The sequence below is a fragment of the Mytilus californianus genome, unplaced genomic scaffold, assembly GCF_021869535.1.
Source record: "Mytilus californianus isolate M0D057914Y unplaced genomic scaffold, xbMytCali1.0.p SCAF_7, whole genome shotgun sequence".
NCBI lineage: Eukaryota > Metazoa > Mollusca > Bivalvia > Mytilida > Mytilidae > Mytilus > Mytilus californianus.
In genome coordinates, this window is record NW_026262723.1 from 106,242,985 (window position 1) to 106,268,417 (window position 25,433).

Below are 25,433 nucleotides of genomic sequence, written 5' to 3' on the forward strand. Positions count from 1 at the left end.
CTTCCGCATTATCTAAATGACTTCCGGATGAACTGGTTTCTTGTCTGTAGAATAAGTTAATTTCCCATGACTCTATCTCGATTCGTTTAATGGAAAGGTCCAGATAAAGAGGCACCTCAAAGGGCACTTATTTTGACATTTCCCAGCTGACGGATCACAATATTTTGGTAAGTTATTTAACACGATCCTAAATAGTTTTACGACTTTATTTTTACCAAATGTAGTAAGAAATATATTCATCTTATTAACAAATAAATATAAATTGGTATTTTGAAGTTTGTGACATAGAAAAAAACGTAAATGTGAAAACGTGACAAAATAACTACTTTTAATGGCGGACAATAGCATAAATAAAAAATTTTTTTTTATCATTTTCAGAACTAGCCACATGAAAGCTCTATTTGTAATTGTTTAACAAAATACTATTCTCATACGCGTAGCCGTTAAAGAAAATTAAAAGAAATTTTGTTTCAGCGATATTTTTTGTTAGCAAAGTACTTATGTAAGGGACGACATCAAAAGTTCAATGTAGGATAAAAAAACTTAAGTTAATTCACATAGTTTTTTTCACTGACCCCCCACCCCCTCATCTTAACTTAATTTGGGAAAAATTGAGTGACCAATATGGGCATATGTTATTAGATTTGATTGATTTTTGGTGTTTTAACGTCACTTTTAAGCAACGCTTTTTTCAGCTATTTCGTGGCGGCCAGTTTTTATTTGTGGAGGAAGCCGGAGTGCCGGAGAAAACCACCGACCTTCGATGGGAAAACTGACAATCCTAGTCAATTAAGATTGGAGTCGAGTGCACCTGCACGAGCGGGGTTCGAACTCACAACCGCAGTGTTGACTGGCTAGTGATTACAGTAGTAACTACTTAGACCACTCGGCCACCGGGGCCCCCATATGTTGTTAGAGTATACTTTTTGGGATCTCCTGTAGTTGGTGATCGCAATACTGGTATACCAGTATTGTGCACAACACTGGTATAAAAATTGTGTACCAGTAGTGTATTCCAGTATTGTACCAGTATTGTGTTTTTTTTTTAAATAAACAATACATATAGGTAATTAATCTATTATTAAAGGTTGCCTCGAGTGAACCAACACCTTCTAACGGTACAGGCTGGTAGAGAGTAATCAGGATGGATACCCGGAGGTATGCTGCGGTTGTCTTAAAACCTCAGGAAAATAATGCTACATAAAGACAACAACATCGTAGATTACTGCAAGGAAAATCTTTATTATGGTCTACATGTTTCGCCACTTACGGTGGCGTCTTCAGGACAATTTAAACATAGAAAACAAATACTGAAGTACATAAAATGCGGTGCATATGGGGTTACAAAGGTTAACAAGACGTAACGTCACAATTGATTTGACAACTTTAAAATGAAAGTGAAAGTAAAAGTTAATAATGCATTGTCAGTGTCTTTTCCAAAATGGACAACACCTCACAGGACATTCCGTACCATTCCAAAAGGCTTCACTCGGAAAGAGGTACTACTTCCAATTGCGTCGGGAATGTTGTAAGATGTATGGTAGTCGCACATGTAGGGCATGGTGGAAGTTGTGGTGAATTGGTTACATTTTGCGGTTGTGGTACACTATCCATGTTGCAAGTTTATTTCAACAATAATCGTGCGGTTCTGCGGTTCAGTACGTTTTGCGGTGGTCTTCTTTTGATCTTGAGTGGTAGCAGTTCATTTGTTGACTTTCTAGAATAATTCGGCAATCTCGGAAGGGGTCGATATTGTCAATGCGGTGTGGTTGTCAAATACAACGCGGGTTTGGCAAAGGTGGATCGTCTAGATGCAGGGGTTCACAAAAAAATAATAGGTTGCCTCGAGTGAACCAACACCTTCTAACGGTACAGGCTGGTAGAGAGTAATCAGGATGGATACCCGGAGGTATGCTGCGGTTGTCTTAAAACCTCAGGAAAATAATGCTACATAAAGACAACAACATCGTAGATTACTGCAAGGAAAATCTTTATTATGGTCTACATGTTTCGCCACTTAAGGTGGCGTCTTCAGGACAATTTAAACATAGAAAACAAATACTGAAGTACATAAAATGCGGTGCATATGGGGTTACAAAGGTTAACAAGACGTAACGTCACAATTGATTTGACAACTTTAAAATGAAAGTGAAAGTAAAAGTTAATAATGCATTGTCAGTGTCTTTTCCAAAATGGACAACACCTCACAGGACATTCCGTACCATTCCAAAAGGCTTCACTCGGAAAGAGGTACTACTTCCAATTGCGTCGGGAATGTTGTAAGATGTATGGTAGTCGCACATGTAGGGCATGGTGGAAGTTGTGGTGAATTGGTTACATTTTGCGGTTGTGGTACACTATCCATGTTGCAAGTTTATTTCAACAATAATCGTGCGGTTCTGCGGTTCAGTACGTTTTGCGGTGGTCTTCTTTTGATCTTGAGTGGTAGCAGTTCATTTGTTGACTTTCTAGAATAATTCGGCAATCTCGGAAGGGGTCGATATTGTCAATGCGGTGTGGTTGTCAAATACAACGCGGGTTTGGCAAAGGTGGATCGTCTAGATGCAGGGGTTCACAAAAAAATAATAGGTTGCCTCGAGTGAACCAACACCTTCTAACGGTACAGGCTGGTAGAGAGTAATCAGGATGGATACCCGGAGGTATGCTGCGGTTGTCTTAAAACCTCAGGAAAATGCACCGCATTTTATGTACTTCAGTATTTGTTTTCTATGTTTAAATTGTCCTGAAGACGCCACCGTAAGTGGCGAAACATGTAGACCATAATAAAGATTTTCCTTGCAGTAATCTACGATGTTGTTGTCTTCATGTAGCATTATTTTCCTGAGGTTTTAAGACAACCGCAGCATACCTCCGGGTATCCATCCTGATTACTCTCTACCAGCCTGTACCGTTAGAAGGTGTTGGTTCACTCGAGGCAACCTATTATTTTTTTGTGAACCCCTGCATCTAGACGATCCACCTTTGCCAAACCCGCGTTGTATTTGACAACCACACCGCATTGACAATATCGACCCCTTCCGAGATTGCCGAATTATTCTAGAAAGTCAACAAATGAACTGCTACCACTCAAGATCAAAAGAAGACCACCGCAAAACGTACTGAACCGCAGAACCGCACGATTATTGTTGAAATAAACTTGCAACATGGATAGTGTACCACAACCGCAAAATGTAACCAATTCACCACAACTTCCACCATGCCCTACATGTGCGACTACCATACATCTTACAACATTCCCGACGCAATTGGAAGTAGTACCTCTTTCCGAGTGAAGCCTTTTGGAATGGTACGGAATGTCCTGTGAGGTGTTGTCCATTTTGGAAAAGACACTGACAATGCATTATTAACTTTTACTTTCACTTTCATTTTAAAGTTGTCAAATCAATTGTGACGTTACGTCTTGTTAACCTTTGTAACCCCATATGCACCGCATTTTATGTACTTCAGTATTTGTTTTCTATGTTTAAATTGTCCTGAAGACGCCACCGTAAGTGGCGAAACATGTAGACCATAATAAAGATTTTCCTTGCAGTAATCTACGATGTTGTTGTCTTTATGTAGCATTATTTTCCTGAGGTTTTAAGACAACCGCAGCATACCTCCGGGTATCCATCCTGATTACTCTCTACCAGCCTGTACCGTTAGAAGGTGTTGGTTCACTCGAGGCAACCTATTATTTTTTTGTGAACCCCTGCATCTAGACGATCCACCTTTGCCAAACCCGCGTTGTATTTGACAACCACACCGCATTGACAATATCGACCCCTTCCGAGATTGCCGAATTATTCTAGAAAGTCAACAAATGAACTGCTACCACTCAAGATCAAAAGAAGACCACCGCAAAACGTACTGAACCGCAGAACCGCACGATTATTGTTGAAATAAACTTGCAACATGGATAGTGTACCACAACCGCAAAATGTAACCAATTCACCACAACTTCCACCATGCCCTACATGTGCGACTACCATACATCTTACAACATTCCCGACGCAATTGGAAGTAGTACCTCTTTCCGAGTGAAGCCTTTTGGAATGGTACGGAATGTCCTGTGAGGTGTTGTCCATTTTGGAAAAGACACTGACAATGCATTATTAACTTTTACTTTCACTTTCATTTTAAAGTTGTCAAATCAATTGTGACGTTACGTCTTGTTAACCTTTGTAACCCCATATGCACCGCATTTTATGTACTTCAGTATTTGTTTTCTATGTTTAAATTGTCCTGAAGACGCCACCGTAAGTGGCGAAACATGTAGACCATAATAAAGATTTTCCTTGCAGTAATCTACGATGTTGTTGTCTTTATGTAGCATTATTATTAAAGGTGTCACATTATGAAATTAACATATGACTAGACAATTTTATAAGGTATTGGAATGATTAGACATATACATGTAGGTACATGTAGTTAAGCACTAAATACTAATAATAAACATAAGGATAATAAATACTGATACTTTTTTACTTAAAATTCCTTTTTTTGTTATATACTTTCAAAACACAAGCTTATCTATTTCTTTAAATACTGCTCAACGAATTTAGTGGTTCATTGAATGTTTAACCTCTCACCTTGATATGGCTAACTTCTTCGCAGATCTTGCACCAAATGTTATTTTCAATAATGACCCTACAGCAGTCATTGACTTCATGAAAGGCCACAAACTACTAGCAGAATCATGTAATTGTACATGCTGTACCAAACCAATGGAGCTAGTAGCTAGACCAACAACATCAGATGGTTTTGGATGGAGATGCACCAACCAAAGATGCCAGAAACGCCACACGTACCGCACCATTCGTACAGGGTCCTTCTTTGAGAAATCTAGGGTCACTCTTAACAAATGGTTGTATGCAATGTACTTATGGAGTCAAGTAGTAAAGTAAAGTCAGTAGTGAAGCAAGTAGATATAGGTGAACAAACTGTCATCCAAATATTTCAGTACCTTCGTGATGTCTACTCCACAAAGCTACTTAACACACCCATTGAACTTGATGGACCTGGAGTGGTGGTTCAAATTGATGAAAGTCTCTTCAACCATAAGTCAAAACACAACAGAGGTAGACGACCAAAGAAAGATTTATGGGTATTCGGTCTAGCTTATACATCCTTCAAACCAGCAATCATTTACATGGAATTAGTAGAGAAGAGAGATGCTGCTACTCTATTACCCATCATTAGAAAGGCAGTAAAACCTGGAACCATCATATATTCTGACCAGTGGAAAGCCTACTCTAATATCCAAACAGAACTTCAACTGCAACATGGAACAGTCAACCATTCAGTAAATTTTGTTGACCCTGAAACTGGTGTACATACTCAAGCAATTGAATCATACTGGGCCAAGGCTAAATACAAGTTCAAGGAAATGAAAGGAGTATCATCTGACCTTCTTCCAAACTATCTACATGTAGATACAAGAATGTGGAGAGATCGTTGGGGCTCAAGTAAAGATAACATATTCACCAACATAATGGCCCACATTTCTGAACAGTATCCAGTGTAATTAGTTAATTAGTACAATTTAGACAGACAATACATTATTAGTATTTAGTGCTATTCTAATGAACAACTGTGGTTTATAGTGCTCTAACTTTATCATGTGTATAATGATTCTGTATTCAATGTCATTTATATGTCAATCATTGTTATTAGATTATTAATATATATCATCTATATTATATGAACATGATGAATAAAATATAATTCATCCTGATTCTAACTAATTTCTGTACATATATTTTTTAACATGATTACAAAAATGAACCATATCTATCTGAAACATCATGAACATAATGAAAAAGTTGCTGAAAAATACACTTCAAAACAACTTGGACATATCATACACCTTAAAGTATAGTCTACAATACATCTACAAATGACTAAAATACTGGTATATCAGTAATGTAATTGTTGTTTTTTAAAAAAAAAGTTACTGTAACAACACTGGTACACAATTTTTATACCAGAATTGTGCACAATACTGGTATACCAGTATTGCGATCACCAACTACAGGAGATCCACTTTTTATACGACCGCAAAAATTTTTTTGGGATCGTATAATGGTATGATGTCATCGTCTGCGTAGTCGTCCGAAGACACATTGGTTTCCGGACAATAACTTTAGTTTAAGTGAATGGATCTCTATGAAATTTTTTAAGAAGGTTCAATACCACTAAAGGAAGGTTGGGATTGATTTTGGGGATGATGGTCCCAACCGTTTAGGAATTAGGGGCCCAAAAAGGGGCCCAAAACAAGCATTTTTCTAGTTTCAGGATAATAACTTGTGTATAAGTATTTTGATTGCTCTGAAATTGTACCACAATGTTTAATACCACAAGAAGAAGGTTGGGATCCATTTTAGGGGTTATGGGGCTAACAGTTTAGGAATTAAGGGCCAAAAAGGGGCCAAAAACAAGCATTTTTCTAGTTTCCAGACAATAACTTGTGTGTAAGTGTATGTATCTCTCTGACATTGTAACACAAGGTTCCAATTAACAAAGGGAAGGCTAGGATTGAGTTTGGGGTTAATTGCCCCAAACATATAGGAATTGGGGGCCAAAAAAGGGCCAAAAACAAGCATTTTTCTAGTTTCCAGACAATAACTTGTGTGTAAGTGTATGGATCTCTCTGAAATTGTACTATAAGGTTCCATACTACAGAGGAAAGGCTGGGATTGAGTTTTGGGGTTATTGCTCCAAGGGGGGTTTCAAAAAGTTAAAGGGGGGGGGATTTTTTCCCAATTTTTTTAAGGGATTCATATTTTGTTTTCAAAATTTTTAAAATTTTGAATTTTTGAAAAGTTTCAACAAGAAATCTTCAATTGCACAGTATTGCGCAATGGATTTATAAGATCTTTGACCACATTTATTTTGTGTCAGAAACCTATATTATGTAAAAAATTTGATCACAATCCAAATTCAGACAGTATCAAGCTTGAATATTGTGTCCAAATTTGCCCCAACTGTTCAGAGTTCGACCTCTGCGGTCGTATCAGGCTGCGCTCAGCAAAGCATTTTATTGTATCATGGGTCCTGTTTTCCTCAACAATGTATGTTTGTTCTGTATATTGACTTGGACATGTATCACTTTTAAAAATTATTGGAAACAAGCGATGTGTATTTTTAGTATGCATAAAAAAGCACTGTTAAATTATAATTTTTTAAACACTAGTCAGCATGGATTCTGCATTTTTCATCCATCCACTATTGGCTTGGATAAATAGTGGGTTTATGGTTTTGATTGTTTTTGTTTCTTTTCTCAAATGAATATATAACAGTTCATTGTTTCATATAAAAATAGGTTTAAACTAAATAGAAGTGAAAAGCACAATCCCAATTGAATGTAGTGAATGTGATATGATCTTTGTAATTTATATTCAATGTCTGTTGTCTAGTGTTGACCACTGTCATATTTTTCTACTATCTCAAAAAATTCTTAGTATATAACCTTCAAAATTTTATTTTAATTTATGTTTCAGTTTGCATTTTAATAATTTAATAATTAACACAATTCAAAGAAAGTTTTATAGTTTGTTTTTAGAATGCCACTATGCCGTGTGGACCAAAACAATCTCTGTTGATCTGTATATATGGGTTTCATATCATTTAAAATTCACAATTGATAAAGCGTTTGACGAACATAGATACTATGATTAATTACACCCCAATACTTTCGGCCAAAAATTTGCTTTCCACTACGATTTGATGGCTTTCATTTGGTTTAAAAGTCCAAACATAAGATAGGACTGAACTTAAATCCATATTTTTCAATCGGAAAATCGATGTCGGACCTTATCCTATCTTTACGACATGTATAAGACCCTGATAAAAGTTGTGGTCTGTACAGGATATGTGTAGTTTGTTTATTGACAACATCACAATTACCAAAGAATGGTTACATGTATAACTATTTAAACATACAGGAAATAATCATTTCAGAGGGTCCAAGAAAAGGTTTTCTCTTGTTAGTTTGTGCTGCAACTTGTAACAATTTCTGGCTAGTGTAGAAAAATTGACGCTGATCATTTATTTTTACAGGAGTTATGTCCCTTTGAAATGTAATTTTTATTGAGCACTCTTATACTTTCATTTATTGTTAACTTGAATGATTCAGCGCCCTCTATCGGTCAGTGTCCTCTCGTAATGTTAATGTAGCGATCGATAGTGAGTCGGAATATAACGACTGGATTAGTCGGGTTAATTTATTGTAGGATTTTTATGAAATTTATATCAAAGGTTTATACCAGCAAAGTCTTAGAACAGTTCCAACCAATTATTTTTTACTGGAGTTATTCCCCTAAGAAATAGAAATTATATGAAAAATAACATTGTTAGCAATCTCATGTCCATATTTCTTGTAAAATATATATGAAATTTTTTTTTTGAGCTATTGCCCTTGGACAAATTAGAAAATATGCAACTGCTTGGACATAGTAAAGCTTTTCTTTATCTACCGTTAAACAATGAAATGATAAAAAACCAAATTACAATTATTTTGTCATTGATGGTACAAAAGTTGTAATCAATACTTCATTTTTTAACTACTTGTACATGTATGTGCCACTTTTATGTTCTTTTTGAATAATCAGATAATAATAATGATTATGTTTTTATGCCCCACCTACTGTAGTAGTGGGGGCATTATGTTTTCTGGTCTGTGTGTCCGTTCATTCGTCCGCTTGTCCCGCTTCAGGTGAAAGTTTTAGGTCAAGGTAGTTTTTGATGAAGTAAAAGTCAAATCAACTTGAAACTTAGTACACATGTTCCCTATGATATGATCTTTCTAATTTTAATGCCAAATTAGAGTTTTGACCCCAATTTCATGGTCCACTGAACATAGAAAATGAATGTGCGAGTGGGGCATCTGTGTACTATGGACATATTCTTGTTCAATTTTGTTCGAGCACAGCTGCCTGTAATATAAAAAGTCTGATAAAATTCAAAAGTTTTGTCCATTTAACTTTCAGATTAAAAAATATTGTTAGATAATATATATTAAAATACATATACATATAAATAGCTTAAATAAAATAATAATCCATTTAAATGTCCCCAGGTGACCTCTTGATCTGTTGTGGTCTATAATTTAAACATTTATCCTTGATGTCAAAGATGTGGTTGACATGTGTTAACAATTCACGTTTTTAATATACATGTAGTAGTCTGTATATTATGCAATTATTTACAGGATTTCTTTACTTGATCAGAGGTTAATCAAACTAATATTTATAAAGGTCAACACTGGTATAATCAAGGATTATTATAGTAAGATTCCAACCCTTCTTACTATACAATTCCTTGGTATAACTTATTATCAGGTATATTTTTTTAACATATTTGTATAAGAATAAGGAGATGTGGAATGATAATAATACATTTTATTATTATAATAAAAGGTAACATAACAATATTGAACCATTGAATAGTGCAGTATATATTCCTTCCAAGAGTTTTATCAAATTTATAATGTATAAAAATAAGGAGATGTGGTTTGATTGCTAATGAGACAACTATCCACAAATGTTCAAATGAAGTGGATGTAAGCAATTATAGGCAACCATATTTGTTTATAAAGGAGTATAAAAAGATAATGAAAGTGTTGACTGTGTGTATTCTTCATATGGATATTAACATTATATAATGCATGTACATGTTTACATGTATACTGGTACATGTACATATTGTATCTTTAAACTTAACAGACATCAGGAACATGTTGGTTTTATAGATAGTGTCCTTCAAGATAAAAGTAAACAACTTTTAAGATTAAGGGTGAAGGCAATCATACAATATTATTACCACATTATTACATATTAAAACATTAGGAACATTTAAATTGCAGTTGATCAGAATATTATGGAGAAGGAACAATATATAATGAAAATGGAACAAGCACTGTCTGAAGTAAATCAGATAAAACAACAGCTACAGAGAAATGCTGCTGAGGTTGGTTTATTTATTTGTTTAATTTAAATTTATTTATAATTAATTGTACCTTTAATTTCAAAAGTTAAGCTAAATAATCAATGTCATTTAAAAAATGTATGATAAATGTAAGATTGTAAAACATTGTCAAAATTTGCAAATGTTAGATGGTGCTTGTATGATTGGAAAATTTTGGCGTTTTCTGAATAGTTTTTGTTTTTTTCGATCTTTTATCCCTCTTTTTGTTGTCCAGCGAGTGCAAACTTTTCCAAGAGAATATAAATGCACAAATATGTAAAAATTCATAATATCTTTAACATTTGAAGATAAGAATGCAAATTGCTGTTTAAAGAAATACTTGGAAAGATTTTCTTTTGAACTTTATATACATAATACTATACTTTGATTTTAATGGTATCTAATTAGGATCTTTGTGAACCTTTTTCTTTCACATTTCATGATCAACAAAGAAAGAATGAAGATCAAATGTTTTTGTTTAGGTGTTTGAATATTAGGTCATACCTCTGGATTTTTTGCAAATTTAGTTTCATAAAATATATTACAGTGTGTAATTGATATGTATTTTCTTTCAAAGGTAAAATCTGAGATTCACTCAAGTATAAGCCGTCAGTTAGAAGCTCTGAGAAACCGTGAAGTTTGGCTGCTGAATCAAGTGGAATTAATACAAAATATGAAAGATGAAGTTTTACACATTCAGCAAGCTAGACTGAACAAGATGTTAGGTGTGGCACAGAGTTGTCTAACAGAAAGTCTGGGAAATAAATTGTAAGTTTCCTTCACATTAATCGAATACAGCAAGTTTATATTAGTTAATACATCTTTTTATTAGTTGGTTGAAGGCAATGTGATTTTATGTAATCACTTGACATTTGTTGTGAACTGTTGGAACTTTTTTTCTCAAGCAAATAAGAGCAAACTTGACACACATGATGATAATTAAAACTTTACCAAACCATATCTTGGTTTCAATTAGATAACAAATGTCACCTGAACCATAAGATAAGACATTATTCTGATTTGATGGTTCTCTGATTATCTTCTTGAGAAATACTTTATCAATATGACATGACAGAAAACATTTCTAGTATGCTCATGGTTCATGCAAGTGATGAAACTTTGATGATGATAAAAAGTCTGCTAAAAAAAATAAAGTCTATTAAAAGAAATAAAGAAGCATCTCAAAGAGAACCTACATGTATAAACCATATTTGTTAACAAATGGAACATATGTTTGTAAAACTTTCTATACATATCACACATGGTTTTATTTGCAACCATACATGTTGTATGGTTGCAAATAAAACCATGTGCGATATATGTATAGAAAGTTTTATAAACATATGTTCTCTTTGATATGCTTCTTTATTTCTTTTGATAGGAGACTTTTCAGGTATTAACTTAAATATTCAAAGATTCTTCTTCATCAAATTAGACATGTTTTCCAAGTGATTAATAGATGTTAGTGTTTGTAATTTTAATAGATTTACAGATTGCTAGTTATGCAATTTCTTTAAACTATTTATTTATTTAGATTGGATTCAATTTACTATGTACCAAAAGTCTCTCTAAACTGAATGAAATCTTAGCAATCAAGAAGGCAACCTTTAATTTAGTTTTAGCTTAGAAGTCCAAAATGAAATGAGATTTATTTTACTGCAATATACCTTTTGTTCTTTAAAGTTATCTCTAACAATAAATACACATTCATTGATCTTTACGAAAGCAAGATTGATTGATTGTTGGTTGCTTAATGTTCAGTGGAAATATTTCGTGCATGTTCAGGACGAGACGAAAGTAAGATAAATTGTGCAAATGTATTTATGGTGAAGGACAATAAAACTTTTTACAGACAGCTGTTATTTCACAAGACATCTACGGTAGTAACCATGTGCACATTACTTGTAATCTTGCATACCTACAAATTGATACACAAATTTACAAAGTACTTAGAACTTATCATTGCACTTTGTTTATACTGTACAATTACGGTAGTAGAAATTATGAGTTTTGTTCAAATTTCTGATTTTGAGAAAATGATTGTAAATGTATTGAAAGAGATGTTACAATTTGTTCTATTGGTATACATGTAGATGTTTCCTTTTAATTTCAGTGATTCCACAGATCTGAAGCCGGATGAGAACCCATGGATTGCATTTAAGTATGATGCAGCTAAGTTGAGAGAGAGTATTACATCCTATGGAAGAGTAGAATCCAGTAACAGACCCCCCAATACTGTGTTTGTGAAGCCAGGATACCCAGCTAGGAGTCTACCACCACATTTTGAGGACTATGATGATGCTGACCATCATGTTCTGTACAAGACTGTAGAGGGTGCAACCAAATCATCAAAAAGTACTGTGGTATGTGTCAATACACTTTTAGTAGTCATTGTGTTCAACTGAAAAGGGTCCTTAATGTCAATTTCCTTTCCTTTTCTTTTTACATCCACCATTACAGAAAATTTACATCTGACTGTATCAAAATGACTGAACGTTTGTTTTTTTAAACATAGCAACAAAAAATTTAATTTACAAAAATAGAAAATGTTCTATACATGCTATATTTATAACAGTTGAAGCCACTGAACCAGACTAAATTGATGATGACTTACTTTTAACTTTTAAGACAAAAAAAAAATGTGAATAAAAATATGGTTTATTATGGTATACTGATTAGTTACACATGCAATAAAATTAACTGTTTTCAGGTAACTTTCACCCTCCCGATTTTGTCATCTTCATTAAAAGATTGGTTGGCTTACTCCAATACTGCTCCTGTGTCATCTAACACCAGTGACAAGCAGACGATCTCATTCCCTGCCATGAGTTCTTCTAACAAGGAATGGCTGACTGGTTCCACCACAGCTGACTCTATTTCTCCATTGTCATCTGATTCATCTGGTTCCTGGCAGATGGCCAGAGATGATACTGATGTCAATATACAGATGTGGTTAAAGGACATCAAACAGAATCCAGTAATTGAAGATGAGGATGATTTTGAAGTCATCTCTAAGAAGGAGTTCATGGGTAATGAGTGAAACTTATACAATTTATTTACATCAGTAGTATGATATGACAGTTCCTTCTTCCTCTGATTATTTAGATTTAAAATCTTGATGTCGTGCAATATACAGATATTAAATTTTTATAAGTGTAACAGCTGTTTTCTGAAGGTTGAAGGTCAAACAAAGCCAATTAATTGTCTTTACACACAGATTGTACCTCCTGTTTGTATATTATTTGATCATGTGACCATGCAATCTAATCAATTACAATCAAACAGTTATTTAGTAGATTGTATCCATGACAACTGCTGCAGTGAAATATTCAGTCAATACAGAGGCACATTAGCGAAAAACTTACATGTAGTTGAAATGTTAGTTTAAATGATATATCATAAACCTGAATAGCAATACATGTAGGCAAAATAAATTGTGTTTACTTCTATGATTGATACAATATAGTTGAAAAATTAAACCTAAACCAAGAATACATTTATAGCATATTATTTTATAGGAGTTGACAGGTATCAGAGAAAGGCACCAGTCCCAATTTCCAACTCTGCTCCAGACCTCAAGTATATGGACCATGAAACCTGGCTTAAACCAGAAAGTCAAACTCAAACTAGTGCTCCAAAATCCATCAAACTACCATCCCATTTAGAAAACAGTGGTACAGAAACTTGGCTGTGCAAAAAATGGAAGAGGGTAGGTGATAACTGCAGATTGGTCAGATTATAGCCATCTTTACACTTTATATCATCTTAATTAACAGTCCAACACTCATCAATTGACTTTTTATACGACCGCAAAAAAATTTTTGTGGTCGTATATTGGTATGACGTTGGCGTCGTAGTCGTCCGAAGACACATTGGTTTTCGCGCTCTAACTTTAGTTTAAGTGAATGGTTCTCTATGAAATTTTACCACAAAAGGAAGGTTGGGATTGATTTTGGGGGTTATGGTACCAACAGTAAAGGAATTAGGGGCCAAAAATAAGCATTTTTGTAACTTCCAGACATAACTTGTGTGTTAGTGTATGGATCTCTCTGACATTTTACCACAAGGTTCCATATCACAAAAGGAATGCTGGGATTGATTTTGGGGGTAATTGCCTCAAAATTTTAGGAATTAGGGGCCAAAAAAGGGGCAAAAACAAGCATTTTTCTAGTTTCCAGACAATAACTTGTGTTCAAGTGTATGGATCTCTCTGAAATTGTACTGCAAGGTACCATACCATAAAGGGAAGGCTGGGATTGATGATGGGGGTAATTGCCAAAACGTTTAGGAATTGGGGGCCAAAAAGGGGCCAAAAATAAGCATTTTTCTAGTTTCCAGACAATAACTTGTGTTCAAGTGTATTGATCTCTCTGAAATTGTACTGCAAGGTACCATACCATAAAGGGAAGGCTGGGATTGATGATGGGGGTATTTGCCTCAATATTTTAGGAATTAGGGGCAAAAAACAAGCATTTTTCTAGTTTCAGGACAATAACTTGTGTGTAAGTGTATGGATCTTTCTGAAATTGTACTACAAGGTTCCATATCACAAAGGGAAAGCTGGGTTTGAGTTTGGGGGTAATTGCCCTAAACGTTTAGAAATTTGGGGCCAAAAAACACATTTTTCTAGTTTCCAGGCAATAACTTGTGTTCAAGTGTAAGGATCTCTCTGAAATTGTACTGCAAGGTACCATACCACAAAGGGAAGGCTGGGATTGAGTTTGGGGGTGATGAATCATAAGTGGGTTTAAAAAAATTTGGGGGGGGGGGGATTTTTTTTTTTTTCCTTTTTTTTTTCTTTTAAAATTTTCCATTTTAAGTTGGTTATTTCTAATTTATATTTAAAAGCAAATAATAATGATATGGTAGGAGATACACACCAAACAGGATGTGTAAATTATAACATAATAAGTATTGTGCAATAGCAAGAAATTTTCAATTGCACAGTATTGCACAATAGCAAGAAATCTTCAATTGCACAGTATTGCGCAATAGCAAGAAATCTTCAATTGCACAGTATTGCGCAATTGCAAGAAATATCCAATAGCACAATATTGCGCAATAGCAAGAAATTGTCAATTGTACACTATTGCGCAATAGCAAGAAATATTTAATTGCACAGTATTGTGCAAAAGAAGATACTTCGTATAAATTGCTTATTTCTTGACCAATTTCAATGGGGTTTTATTCTTGAATTCTTGGGGTTCTTTAATATGCTGAATCTAACCATGTATTTAGTTTTTGGATTTTGGGCCCCGTTTTTAAATTGGCCCACATTGAGGTCCAAAGGGTCCAAAATTAAAATTTGTTTGATTTCATCAAAAAATGAATTATTGGGGTTCTTTGATATGTCGAATCTAACGGTGTATTTAGATTCTTAATTTTTGGTTCCGTTTTCAAATTGGTCTACATTAAGGTCCAAAGGGTCCAAAATTAAACTTAGTTTGATTTTAACAAAAATTGAATTCTTAGGGTTCTTTGATATGCTGAATCTAAACATGTATTTAGATTTTTGATTATGGGCCCAGTTTTCAAGTTGGTCCAAATCGGGGTCCAAAATTAAACTTTGTTTGATTTCAACAAAAATTGAATATATGGGGTTCTTTGATATGTTGAATCTAACCATGTATTTTGATTTTTGAATTTTTGGGCCCCGTTATCAACTTTGTCCACATTGAGGTCAAAAGGGTCCAAAATTAAACTTTGTTTGATTTCATCAAAAATTGAATTCTTGGGGTTCTTTGATATGCGGAATCTAACCATGTATTTAGATTTTGGATATTGGACCATAATAGGTGAATGTCCAATTTAAAATTTTTAAGTTCTTAGACCACATTCATTCTGTGTCAGAAACCTATGCTGTGTCAAATATTTAATCACAATCCAAATGCAAAGCTGTATCAAGCTTGAATGTTGTGTCCATACTTGCCCCAACTGTTCAGGGTTCGACCTCTGCGGTCGTATCAAGCTGCGCCCTGCGGAGCATTTTATTTACATTCAAAAACTATGTTTATCAGGGATGGTAAATGGGGTAATACACAAATTTAAGTAATCAAGACTTAACTCTTTTGATCAATGAAAAGTTGTAAACTCTATACAATGCAATTGAAATATTGCTATATTATTGAAATTTTATTTAGAAATGATTGTTCTTCTTTCAGAATGCCAAATCAAGCTGTGAAGAGAAATGTGGAAAGACAGGCCCTCTTGAAATTGAGAACATCTGTGACTACCTGAATGATAAGGTCTGGATAAAGTCAACATCCTGTAGTGATAATCGTCAGATGGAAGTTTGCAAAGCCAATGAACCTTGCCAAGGACCAGATCACTGTGTTGCCACATCCCACTGTTTTTACACAAACAATGCATTTCCCAGCACCGATTCCAGTCAGTGGTTAATAAATGGTGGTAAGAATATTGCCCCAACCACACCAGTCAACACTTGTATGTTTCAACAGTTCAGAAAACCATCTAATGATGAACAATCAAACATGTGGTTAAAATCAAGAAGTAAACAACAACGCAACCTTGAAGATTGGAAAGCTAAACCTATCGAACTGGAAGAAAAAGTATGGATTAAAAAAGATTCTTCCAATGTCCTTCCTGAGTCAACTACGCCTTTCACAGTTAGTGCATCGTGGGACAAGGTTATGACCTTTCATAGCCAGATAGGTAATGACCAGTGGCTCCTTCAAGAATCTAGCAAGCAAGAGCAAAATGAGTACAATCCTTGGATCCTAAAAAATTCTTCAACTGCTGACGAGATGTGTGAAAATGATCAGTGGATTTATACTAAAATGGATGATGCCATAGATATTCTTCAGTAAAACTGATGCCATAGACATTCTTCAGTAAAACTATTATCTATAATTGTGAGTTTCAAATGAATGACATTTATAAGGATTTCAAATGAATTAAATTGATATTATTGATCCTATTCTTAGAATTGCAAATTATAAATGCATACTACTGACTCGTTCATGTGGTATTATATTTAGCTATGAATTTTCTAATTCTGTTGGAAATCTAATTATCAAATTGTAACGTAGTGAAAAAATCCATGAATTCCATAGTTTAGTGTTTTTTTCTGTTCTCATAAAATTCATATCGATTTGTTAGTATCATTTAATAACAGGCACAGCAAGTAAAATATCTAATTATTTTTTTACAATTACTAACTTTCATTTGAAACTTACTCATGTTAAAGCAATTACCGGTGTTTGTTATTAAATATTTGTGGATTTTATGATTAGTAAAGTTGGTTTTGAAAATAAAACAACTTACAAAGTTTCCTCCCAAAATATTATTATGATCATAAGTTTAAAGGAAGGGACTACACAAAAATTCTCATATAATTGATGTGCATAATTAATTAAAGATGAAAATTTCTGAAATGATTCAAGTCATGCAAGTAGTGTTATAATCAGGGTATGACATCATAACACCAAAGTAGCTAAAAGTGAATACATGTGAATGAATATACCTACATTTGTGAATAGAAAGAGTAACAAAAGATTTTTATGAAGACTGGAAACAAAAGATATGAAGAAATAAGCATGAAAATTAACATATTAAAATTCTTTCAATATACAGTTACGGATAATTATTATTATGCCCAAGCTACGATAGTAGAGGGGCATTATGTTTTTCGGTCTGTGCGTTCGTTCGTCCCTCTGTTCCACTTCAAGTTAAAGTTTTTGGTCAAGGTAGTTTTTGATGAAGTTGAAGTCCAATCAACTTGAAACTTAGTACACATGTTCCCTATGATATGATCTTTCTAATTTTAATGTCAAATTAGAGTTTTGACCCCAATTTCACGGTCCACTAAGCATAGAAAATGGTAGTGCAAGTGGGGCATCTGTGTACTATGGACACATGCTTGTTTTTTCTATGTTATATTTGTGAGCATGAAATTCTGTATTATTTGATTTCTTCCTTAAATAAAATATTTCTGTAAGCATATTATTATTATATCCCACAGGTTCCAATCTAAGAGTGGGGACTATATTGCATTGACCTTGTCCATGTGTACATCCTTCATCTGTTTGTCTGTTCATCCATAGGTCCAAACTCCAAAACAAAAATTTTGTCTAACTTATCACAGGTACTGAGGAACAGTATGTCTTCATATTTGGTCAATATCTTGACATATTACATATGGTGTAGCATTTTACTTTTTTCATTGGTTATTATGTTCACGTGATTCAAAGGATATAAAGTATATGGACTCGATCTTTCTATTTGTATATATATATATATTGATGGTCAATATTAAAAATCTTGCAAAGCTCTATGTTTCTATTTATATATATATTGACGGTCAATATTAAAAATCTTGCAAAATGCTATGTTTCTATTTATATATAATATATATTGATGGTCAATATTAAAAATCTTGCAAAATGCTATTTTTCTATTTATATATAATATATATTGATGGTCAATATTAAAAATCTTGCAAAATACAATGTAAAATACACAGAAAGAACATTGAGGTCCATTTCCATAATTCACTATTTACTGGACATATGTAATATATAAATTAAGGACTTTCACTCAGTCAATATGTTATATATGGACATGTTGGATTATAATGAACCTTGGACTTCGTCCTCGGTCAATATAATCTGAGCAGGTCCATATATAACATATTGACCTCGTCAAAAATCCATAATTGATAATTATTAGTTGTAATGTGTGAACAAATTTTAAATCTGTCGGACACCTTCTTTCCGCTTTAAATCTGTCAGACATCTTCTTCCTGCTTGTTGACCCTTTGAATTTTCAATGTGCTGAATTAAATTTTCACTAGTTTCTCCAGTACCACTAAACAGAATGACTACATATTTTGCTAGCAGCTTGGCAGTAGCTCTTTTCAGATCTGTTAGACACATACTTCCTGTTTTCCAATATTTTGAATTAATTGTGGAGGTATCCCTAGCAACACAACATGTGCATTGTTGTTATTGCTGTAATACATTTTGTACAACAGTATTTTAAAAACAAAATATTGATATAAAGACATTTTAGTATGCATGTACAATTTTGAAACATATGTATACAAACACTAAATTCACCCTTTTACACGGCGTTTCAAAGGAAGCTAGAATTTTAATCAGCAAACAATCATTCAGTGTTTTATAGGGAATTATGTCTCCTGGCTTGTATGTGTACAAGATATTTTGGGTCTTTACCTTACTAATGTTTGTTAGTTAGAAATCCAATTTCACATTAATATAAAACAGAGTAGCTGTACAGCATGTATTGTTTTGATTCAGGTTTTGTATCTTTTTCTTTGGGAGGAAAGGGGAGTAGGATGTTGCCTTATTTCTCTCAATTTGATCTGGTGAAGGAGAACACAAAACAAATTTCACCACTTCAAATGAGATGATAAAAGAAATTTTCTGGTATGTGTCAAGCACTTAATCTCTGATCTGCAGTCAACACCTTATATATCAAAATGCAGTGGAATTGGAAAGAAAGACAACCAATGACCAGTTAAGTGATGAGATAACTGTATATGACAGACAATCCCAGTATCATATGTTTGAAGATGCGAAAAGCAGGGCAATATTTGTTTTTTAAACCCCAAAAAAAACAATACTATGGTCACAAAGATTGTTTCAATTACATTGTCAACAAATGAATTCTATTTCTTCTCAAGCCAAAGATTCAGATAAATAGAGTTATAGACTATGCTATAAATCTTTTGCCATTAGAGTAACTTGAATCAAGTTAGCTTCCATAGGTAAAATATGAATAAAAGGAGATGCGAGGTGTATATCATGAGTCATAAACCCAACAGCAAAAACAATCACAAGACATATAGAGGGCAACTTACTGTGTTCAACAGAAGAAGATTTATGTACAATTGGTCAGTCTCGAAATCGTCCTAAGTCTTTAAAAGTTGTGAAAAATTTAACAGAAACAATCAAAGACCTGGTTAGGTTGATTTGCAAGTATAAGTTACCTATACATTTTAAGTCATTTTCCTAGACCTGTTTGAAATATCAATACTGATCAACAGTTGTAGAAGTCTGTATTGCTACCTGGCATTTATGTGTATTTATCTCCAATATTTAAAATGATAGACAATGCTTTGGTAGTGGAAAATGACACATGAAGTAGGAAAAGAAAGAGATGTATAATTATGTGTCCTTAAAATCTATTTGATATCCCTCCATCAAAATAGGAATGCAATCTCATTCTAAAAAGGAACACCATTCAGAAAGAAAAATGTTTCCTGTAATAGGTAAAAAATAGGTACCTGTAACCCATACTGAAGGTTAAAGGTTTATAGTCAGTAAGTACATAATAAACCTAAGGGTGACTGGGGGAATAAAGATTTAGTTACTTTTTTGTCTTCTTCCTACTGGTAGTAAAACCCTTGCCAAAGTGTGGCATTGGTTCATGCAGAATGTTTAAGTACATGGCCACATGCGATCACAATGAGGAGGTTTTATTCGATGCCTTGTGTAGAGAGAAAGCCACTGTCTGCATGTAAAGACAGAAATGCTTTGAGGAGTCAGATGGCATGCTGCAAGGCTAAATTTTTGTCCCTATCCAATATAACCTCATTTTCCAGTGGCAGTTCAACAGTTAGAGCAAAAATGACAGGGTAAAAATGATCAGCAGGTCAAGGTCGATCTTGCATGAAATTTGAAAAATAAGGGACAATCCATTTTGGAGTTATTTCCCCTGAAATGTCATGTTCTTTAAAATTTTGAAGTTTTTGGTTATTATCTTAAAATCTATATAAGAGGGAACAATTTTAACTAGTAAAAATTACCAGAGCAATAAGATCTACAAATAAGTCAAACATAGACAAAATCATCAATCATCCCCTTATAGGAGTTATTTCCCTTCAAAGCGATGTGTGAACTTTTTTCCCCATTTTTGCAGACTCTAAAATAGATATAGAAAAATTGTAAAAGCAAAAATGTTCAGCATAATTAGATCTACCAATTAGCCAACATGACAAAAACGTCAATATAACTCTTATAGGAGTTATTGCCTTGCCCTTGAAGATGAGGTTTACCATTTTTGCAGTAACCAGAACAGAGAGAAACTTTAAAATAGCAAAAAGGTCAAATCGTGTATTGATTCCTTATATGAGTAATTTTTATTGAGAGACGTCTTTAACCTATTTTTATACATTTTTTGTTGCAAAAACCATATTAGATCGAGAGAAATTGTATTAATCATAAATGTTCAGCACAATAACTTTTACAAATGATAAGTCAAAATTGTCAACTGACTCATAACGGAGTTGTTGTCCCTGAATAACCATTTTTACCCATTTAAATTGTCATTTGACCACATAGAAGAGTTATTACCCTTTAAGGAAGATTTTTGCCTATTTTTGTGATTTTGCAGAAAATATCAAAAATGGAGAGAAATAATGAATAGCAACATGGTTCGCATGATAAGATTTACAATAAGTCAACACAGCCAAAATTGTCAACTGAAGTTATTTCCAGTGAATGAGGATCTTAATCCTTCTCTTTTTTTGCAGTTTTGTTAAAAGGCTATATTAGATAGAGGGTAAATTATAAAACGCATAATGTGATCCACAAATATGTCAACATGACCAAAACTTTGATAGATAGATATAAACTGTAAACAGTTAAAATGACCATCAATACAAAGTATACTTAACTATCACTAAATAAGATTTACAAATTAGCAAATATAACTGATTGCAGTATAGGTAAACATCAATATCCAAATTAAATTCTTTTACCAGATGCGCGAATCAGGCTCTTGTGTGCCTCTGATGTACTAAACATTAAGACTGTAATATCTGCTTTTATTGGTGCAACAACTTTCAATAATGTAGGTTAATGAAATTCATCTACATACCGTACAGCTCAAGTGGGTTTTGCTTTATCTATCTGCAGTGGTGAGCATAACTTCTACATTGTCAACCCAATCCACTCAATGGAATCGTCATGCTGTTTCTATCATAAGTACAACTCATCGATAATTCAACATAAAATATTGAAACCATTATAAACATTGGTGAATTGGCAAGCCGTATTTTAGGAAGAAAAAGATGTACATTAGTATACGTAATCTTGACACAACTTGAAACGACATCTATAGGTTAACATAAGGTATTGAAAAAAAAGTTTCTACACAATGTCAAGCTCTGAATCTGAAATAAGGTGTGAATAAATTTAACGGAGGCTAACATACACACCAACATACAAATAAGATGATTGCCAGTGAGACAACTCTCCACCAGAAGCCAAATGACGGAGATGTAAGCAACTATCATCGTACGGCCTTCAACAATGAGCAAAACCCATACCAAATAATTAGCTATAAAAGGCCCCAAAATGACAAAATATGAAACATTCAAAACATGCATTTCAATATTACAAGAATGCAAACTGTGGGTATGTTGTTTCACAACAATAAATACACCGAGTTATATTTCAGAGTTACACACATATAATACTAAGAAGAATCAAATTACCATGTAGAGTACCATCGTGATATTTATCATGCTTTACTGTTAGTTTCTACTATAATAGTTGGTTGTTCAGCCTTGGTGATAAACATAATTTGGGTTTCAGTATACAAAACATACATGTCTTTCAAATAGTGCCAGCATATTAATTTTTATTTTATCGATTGACAAAAGGCCTGGAGATGGTGGATCAAAACATTTACATTACGACCAACTTTGTGAAAATAAGGAGATGGGGTATGATTGCCAATGAGACAAATATCAACCAGAGTTCAATATTGACGAAGATATAGTTTACAACAACGAGAAAACCCATACCTTATACTCAGATATAAAAGTCCTGATGTGAAACAATTCAAACGAGAACACCAATGGCATAATTTACAAAAATACAAATTGCGAAAAACATAAACAAATATGACAGACATGAATAAACGCCAATCACTAAATGGCAGGCTCCTGGCTTGAGACAGACACATAAAGAAATGTGTCGGATTAAACATGTGTGTGAGCCCTCAACCCTCCCCTAACTTGAGGTAGTGGTGTAACAGCACAACATAAGAACACAAGTACGAAACCAAAAAAACAAGTGACATAAAAACAATAGGCGCAAAATCCCGATATAAGAGCACTTGCTGGTACTAAAGGCAGTTCAAAGCCTTAGCCAATTGATTTCATTTGCCAAATACCCGGTAGTGTTTTTTCATTCTTTTCTTTGAATATCTGTTTCACAGATGACGACGGGTATGTTCCAATTCCGTCCTCTTTTCTTCGAATTTGACCTACCAAATTATACTTATCACCGGGATTGTACTTACATGAGCAACACGGCGGGTACCACGTGGAATTGTCAGTTTGTTTTCGACCTATGAGTTTGAATACCCCATTGGTATCTTTCGCCTCTCTTTCTCACGACCATGCCAACAATAACAAGGCAATATGAATAAAGAGAGCTGTGGATCAAACGTGAAAGAGACTGTCACTCAAACGATAGAAATAATCATAACAAATCTATAGGGGACAATATTGAGTCTACAACAATAGACAGGTGTCAAGAAATATGCTAAATCGTCCCAGGTATAATAAATTTGTAAATATATTAAACAGAAACAATCAATGTGCTGTTACACCACTATCCCAGATTAAGGGACTGCCGTCCTACACTCTAATATTGGTTACTGTTTGGTTATTGTCCTTTTGAAAGATGGAAGATTTCATGCAGCAATAGCATACACAGTAAGCCAAAATCTTGTGCAATTCAGAGATTAACTACACACAAAAAAAACCAACAAAATAAGCATTTTGATACTGCTTTAAATTTTACTGTAACTAATAAATGTTTATCCCTCGGATATCTACCAAAGGAAGTGATCGTACAAGTACTGCACTGTATTATTATAAACTTTATAAATAAGTATGTTACGCCAAAATGGGAGTTTTCATTGATAATTCCAAGACTTGTTCGCTTCAAAAACAATATCATCATAAACTATGTTAATTTCGCTTGTGACGAATGTAGCAGATTGCGAGACATAGGGATGTTAATCCGGCGACGATGGCGTAAACTGTAGAAGACCTGCATACTTCCTATCTTATATACAGATGTAGATGCCCAAAGGCCCTATGCGCTGAAGTCTTTCTCTGGCATATTTTTTTTTGTCATTGACCTTCATTTTCATGGCTCAGCGACTGTTTGAAAAAAAGTTGTTTTTATCCCGCTATGATCTCACTTATTCTTATATATAATAGGATATAACTATATATATCTGGTGTGTATACTCATTACAAGGGCTCCATGCTCATGAATCAGTGGCCAACGTTCGATTTTTGGGATTAAGTCCGTTTCTATAATACTATAAGCAATCGGTCAACTAAATTTGGTGAATAAAGTATTCGTATTCGTCACTTGTCCGTCTGACAGCGCATGTAGATCATTAAATTAAAGTAGAATCGGAGTAGTTTGTGTTATACATTCGTACAGCGAACAACCTTGATAATTGCCTAGTTCGTCTCATATAAGTGTATCTAGAAATATTCAAGCCTGACTGCCAGCACTGGTGGTGGCATGTGGTATCTAGGGCATTCCAATCTAATTGTTCTTGGGTAGAATTATGACATCCCAAGTTTTGATCTACGCAATTGTACTATAAATCCGTTGACGGTTTTGCTTCCAGATAGATACAAAAAAAGATATTATCCTAAGATTCTTGAGAATGATCCATTCAAGATGGTTAAGAATAGAGCTGACAGATGATAAGATATTATGATATCTGTTAATAGCGTATCTAGCTGCTCCTTTTCAATCGTCTACAGCCGGTGGTTGTTACCACATAGTCTGTCAGAAAGGATCCCAAACTGTACATGCATACTCCAATGTCGATCTTACCAGAGATTTTTATGCAGTTTTCTTTATTGTTGTGTTGCAGGTTCCGTTTAAGGAACCAAAAGGTCTTGCTAGCCTTGTAACATATTTGGTATGTTTGTCCCATCTCAGGTCTGAACTGATGGTACAGCCTATGTACTTCGCAGACTTTATAGACTGAAGAGTGTGGCCGTCATCTTAAAGATTAGATATTAACAAAAAAATCAATCATGATCAGTCAAGCGGACTAGAAATTACAGCGTCTGCTTTCTTGTTATATTTCGTTTTAAGGTGCAATTTTTACAAGGGAAATTTTATCGGGATTGGATCTAGACCCCCTTTTTCAGCTAGAATATTAAATTTAGTGTCCTTCGGCTTTCGGGAAAACATTCTATAACAACTTTACAGTTTTATCTTTAATGACGTACACTCGAAACCCTGTCAATATGGATGCCGATCTATTGTTATTTTAACCGTTTTTTTTTAAAATGTGTTTATTTTCTTATTTATGACAGAGACATGTATATACATGACAGTGTATATATATGTCTCTGTTTATGGTATTCGAAACAAAACTTGATTAAGCTGTAATACCCTTTTCCGGAATTCCCTCTCTGTCCCTTGAAACAA

General features: G+C 34.0%; 1 protein-coding gene across 1 annotated transcript; it reads left to right on the forward strand.

Moving 5' to 3' along the window:
- Positions 1-20: 20 nt before the first annotated feature.
- LOC127709351 (nuclear receptor coactivator 4-like) lies at positions 21-17,924 on the forward strand. Its single transcript, XM_052214831.1, has 7 exons — positions 21-167; positions 9,866-9,969; positions 10,544-10,734; positions 12,080-12,329; positions 12,677-12,995; positions 13,485-13,675; positions 16,128-17,924. The coding sequence occupies exons 2-7, from the start codon at positions 9,880-9,882 to the stop codon at positions 16,791-16,793; spliced, it is 1,707 nt and encodes a 568-aa protein (XP_052070791.1). The 5' UTR covers positions 21-167; positions 9,866-9,879; the 3' UTR covers positions 16,794-17,924.
- Positions 17,925-25,433: the final 7,509 nt, after the last annotated feature.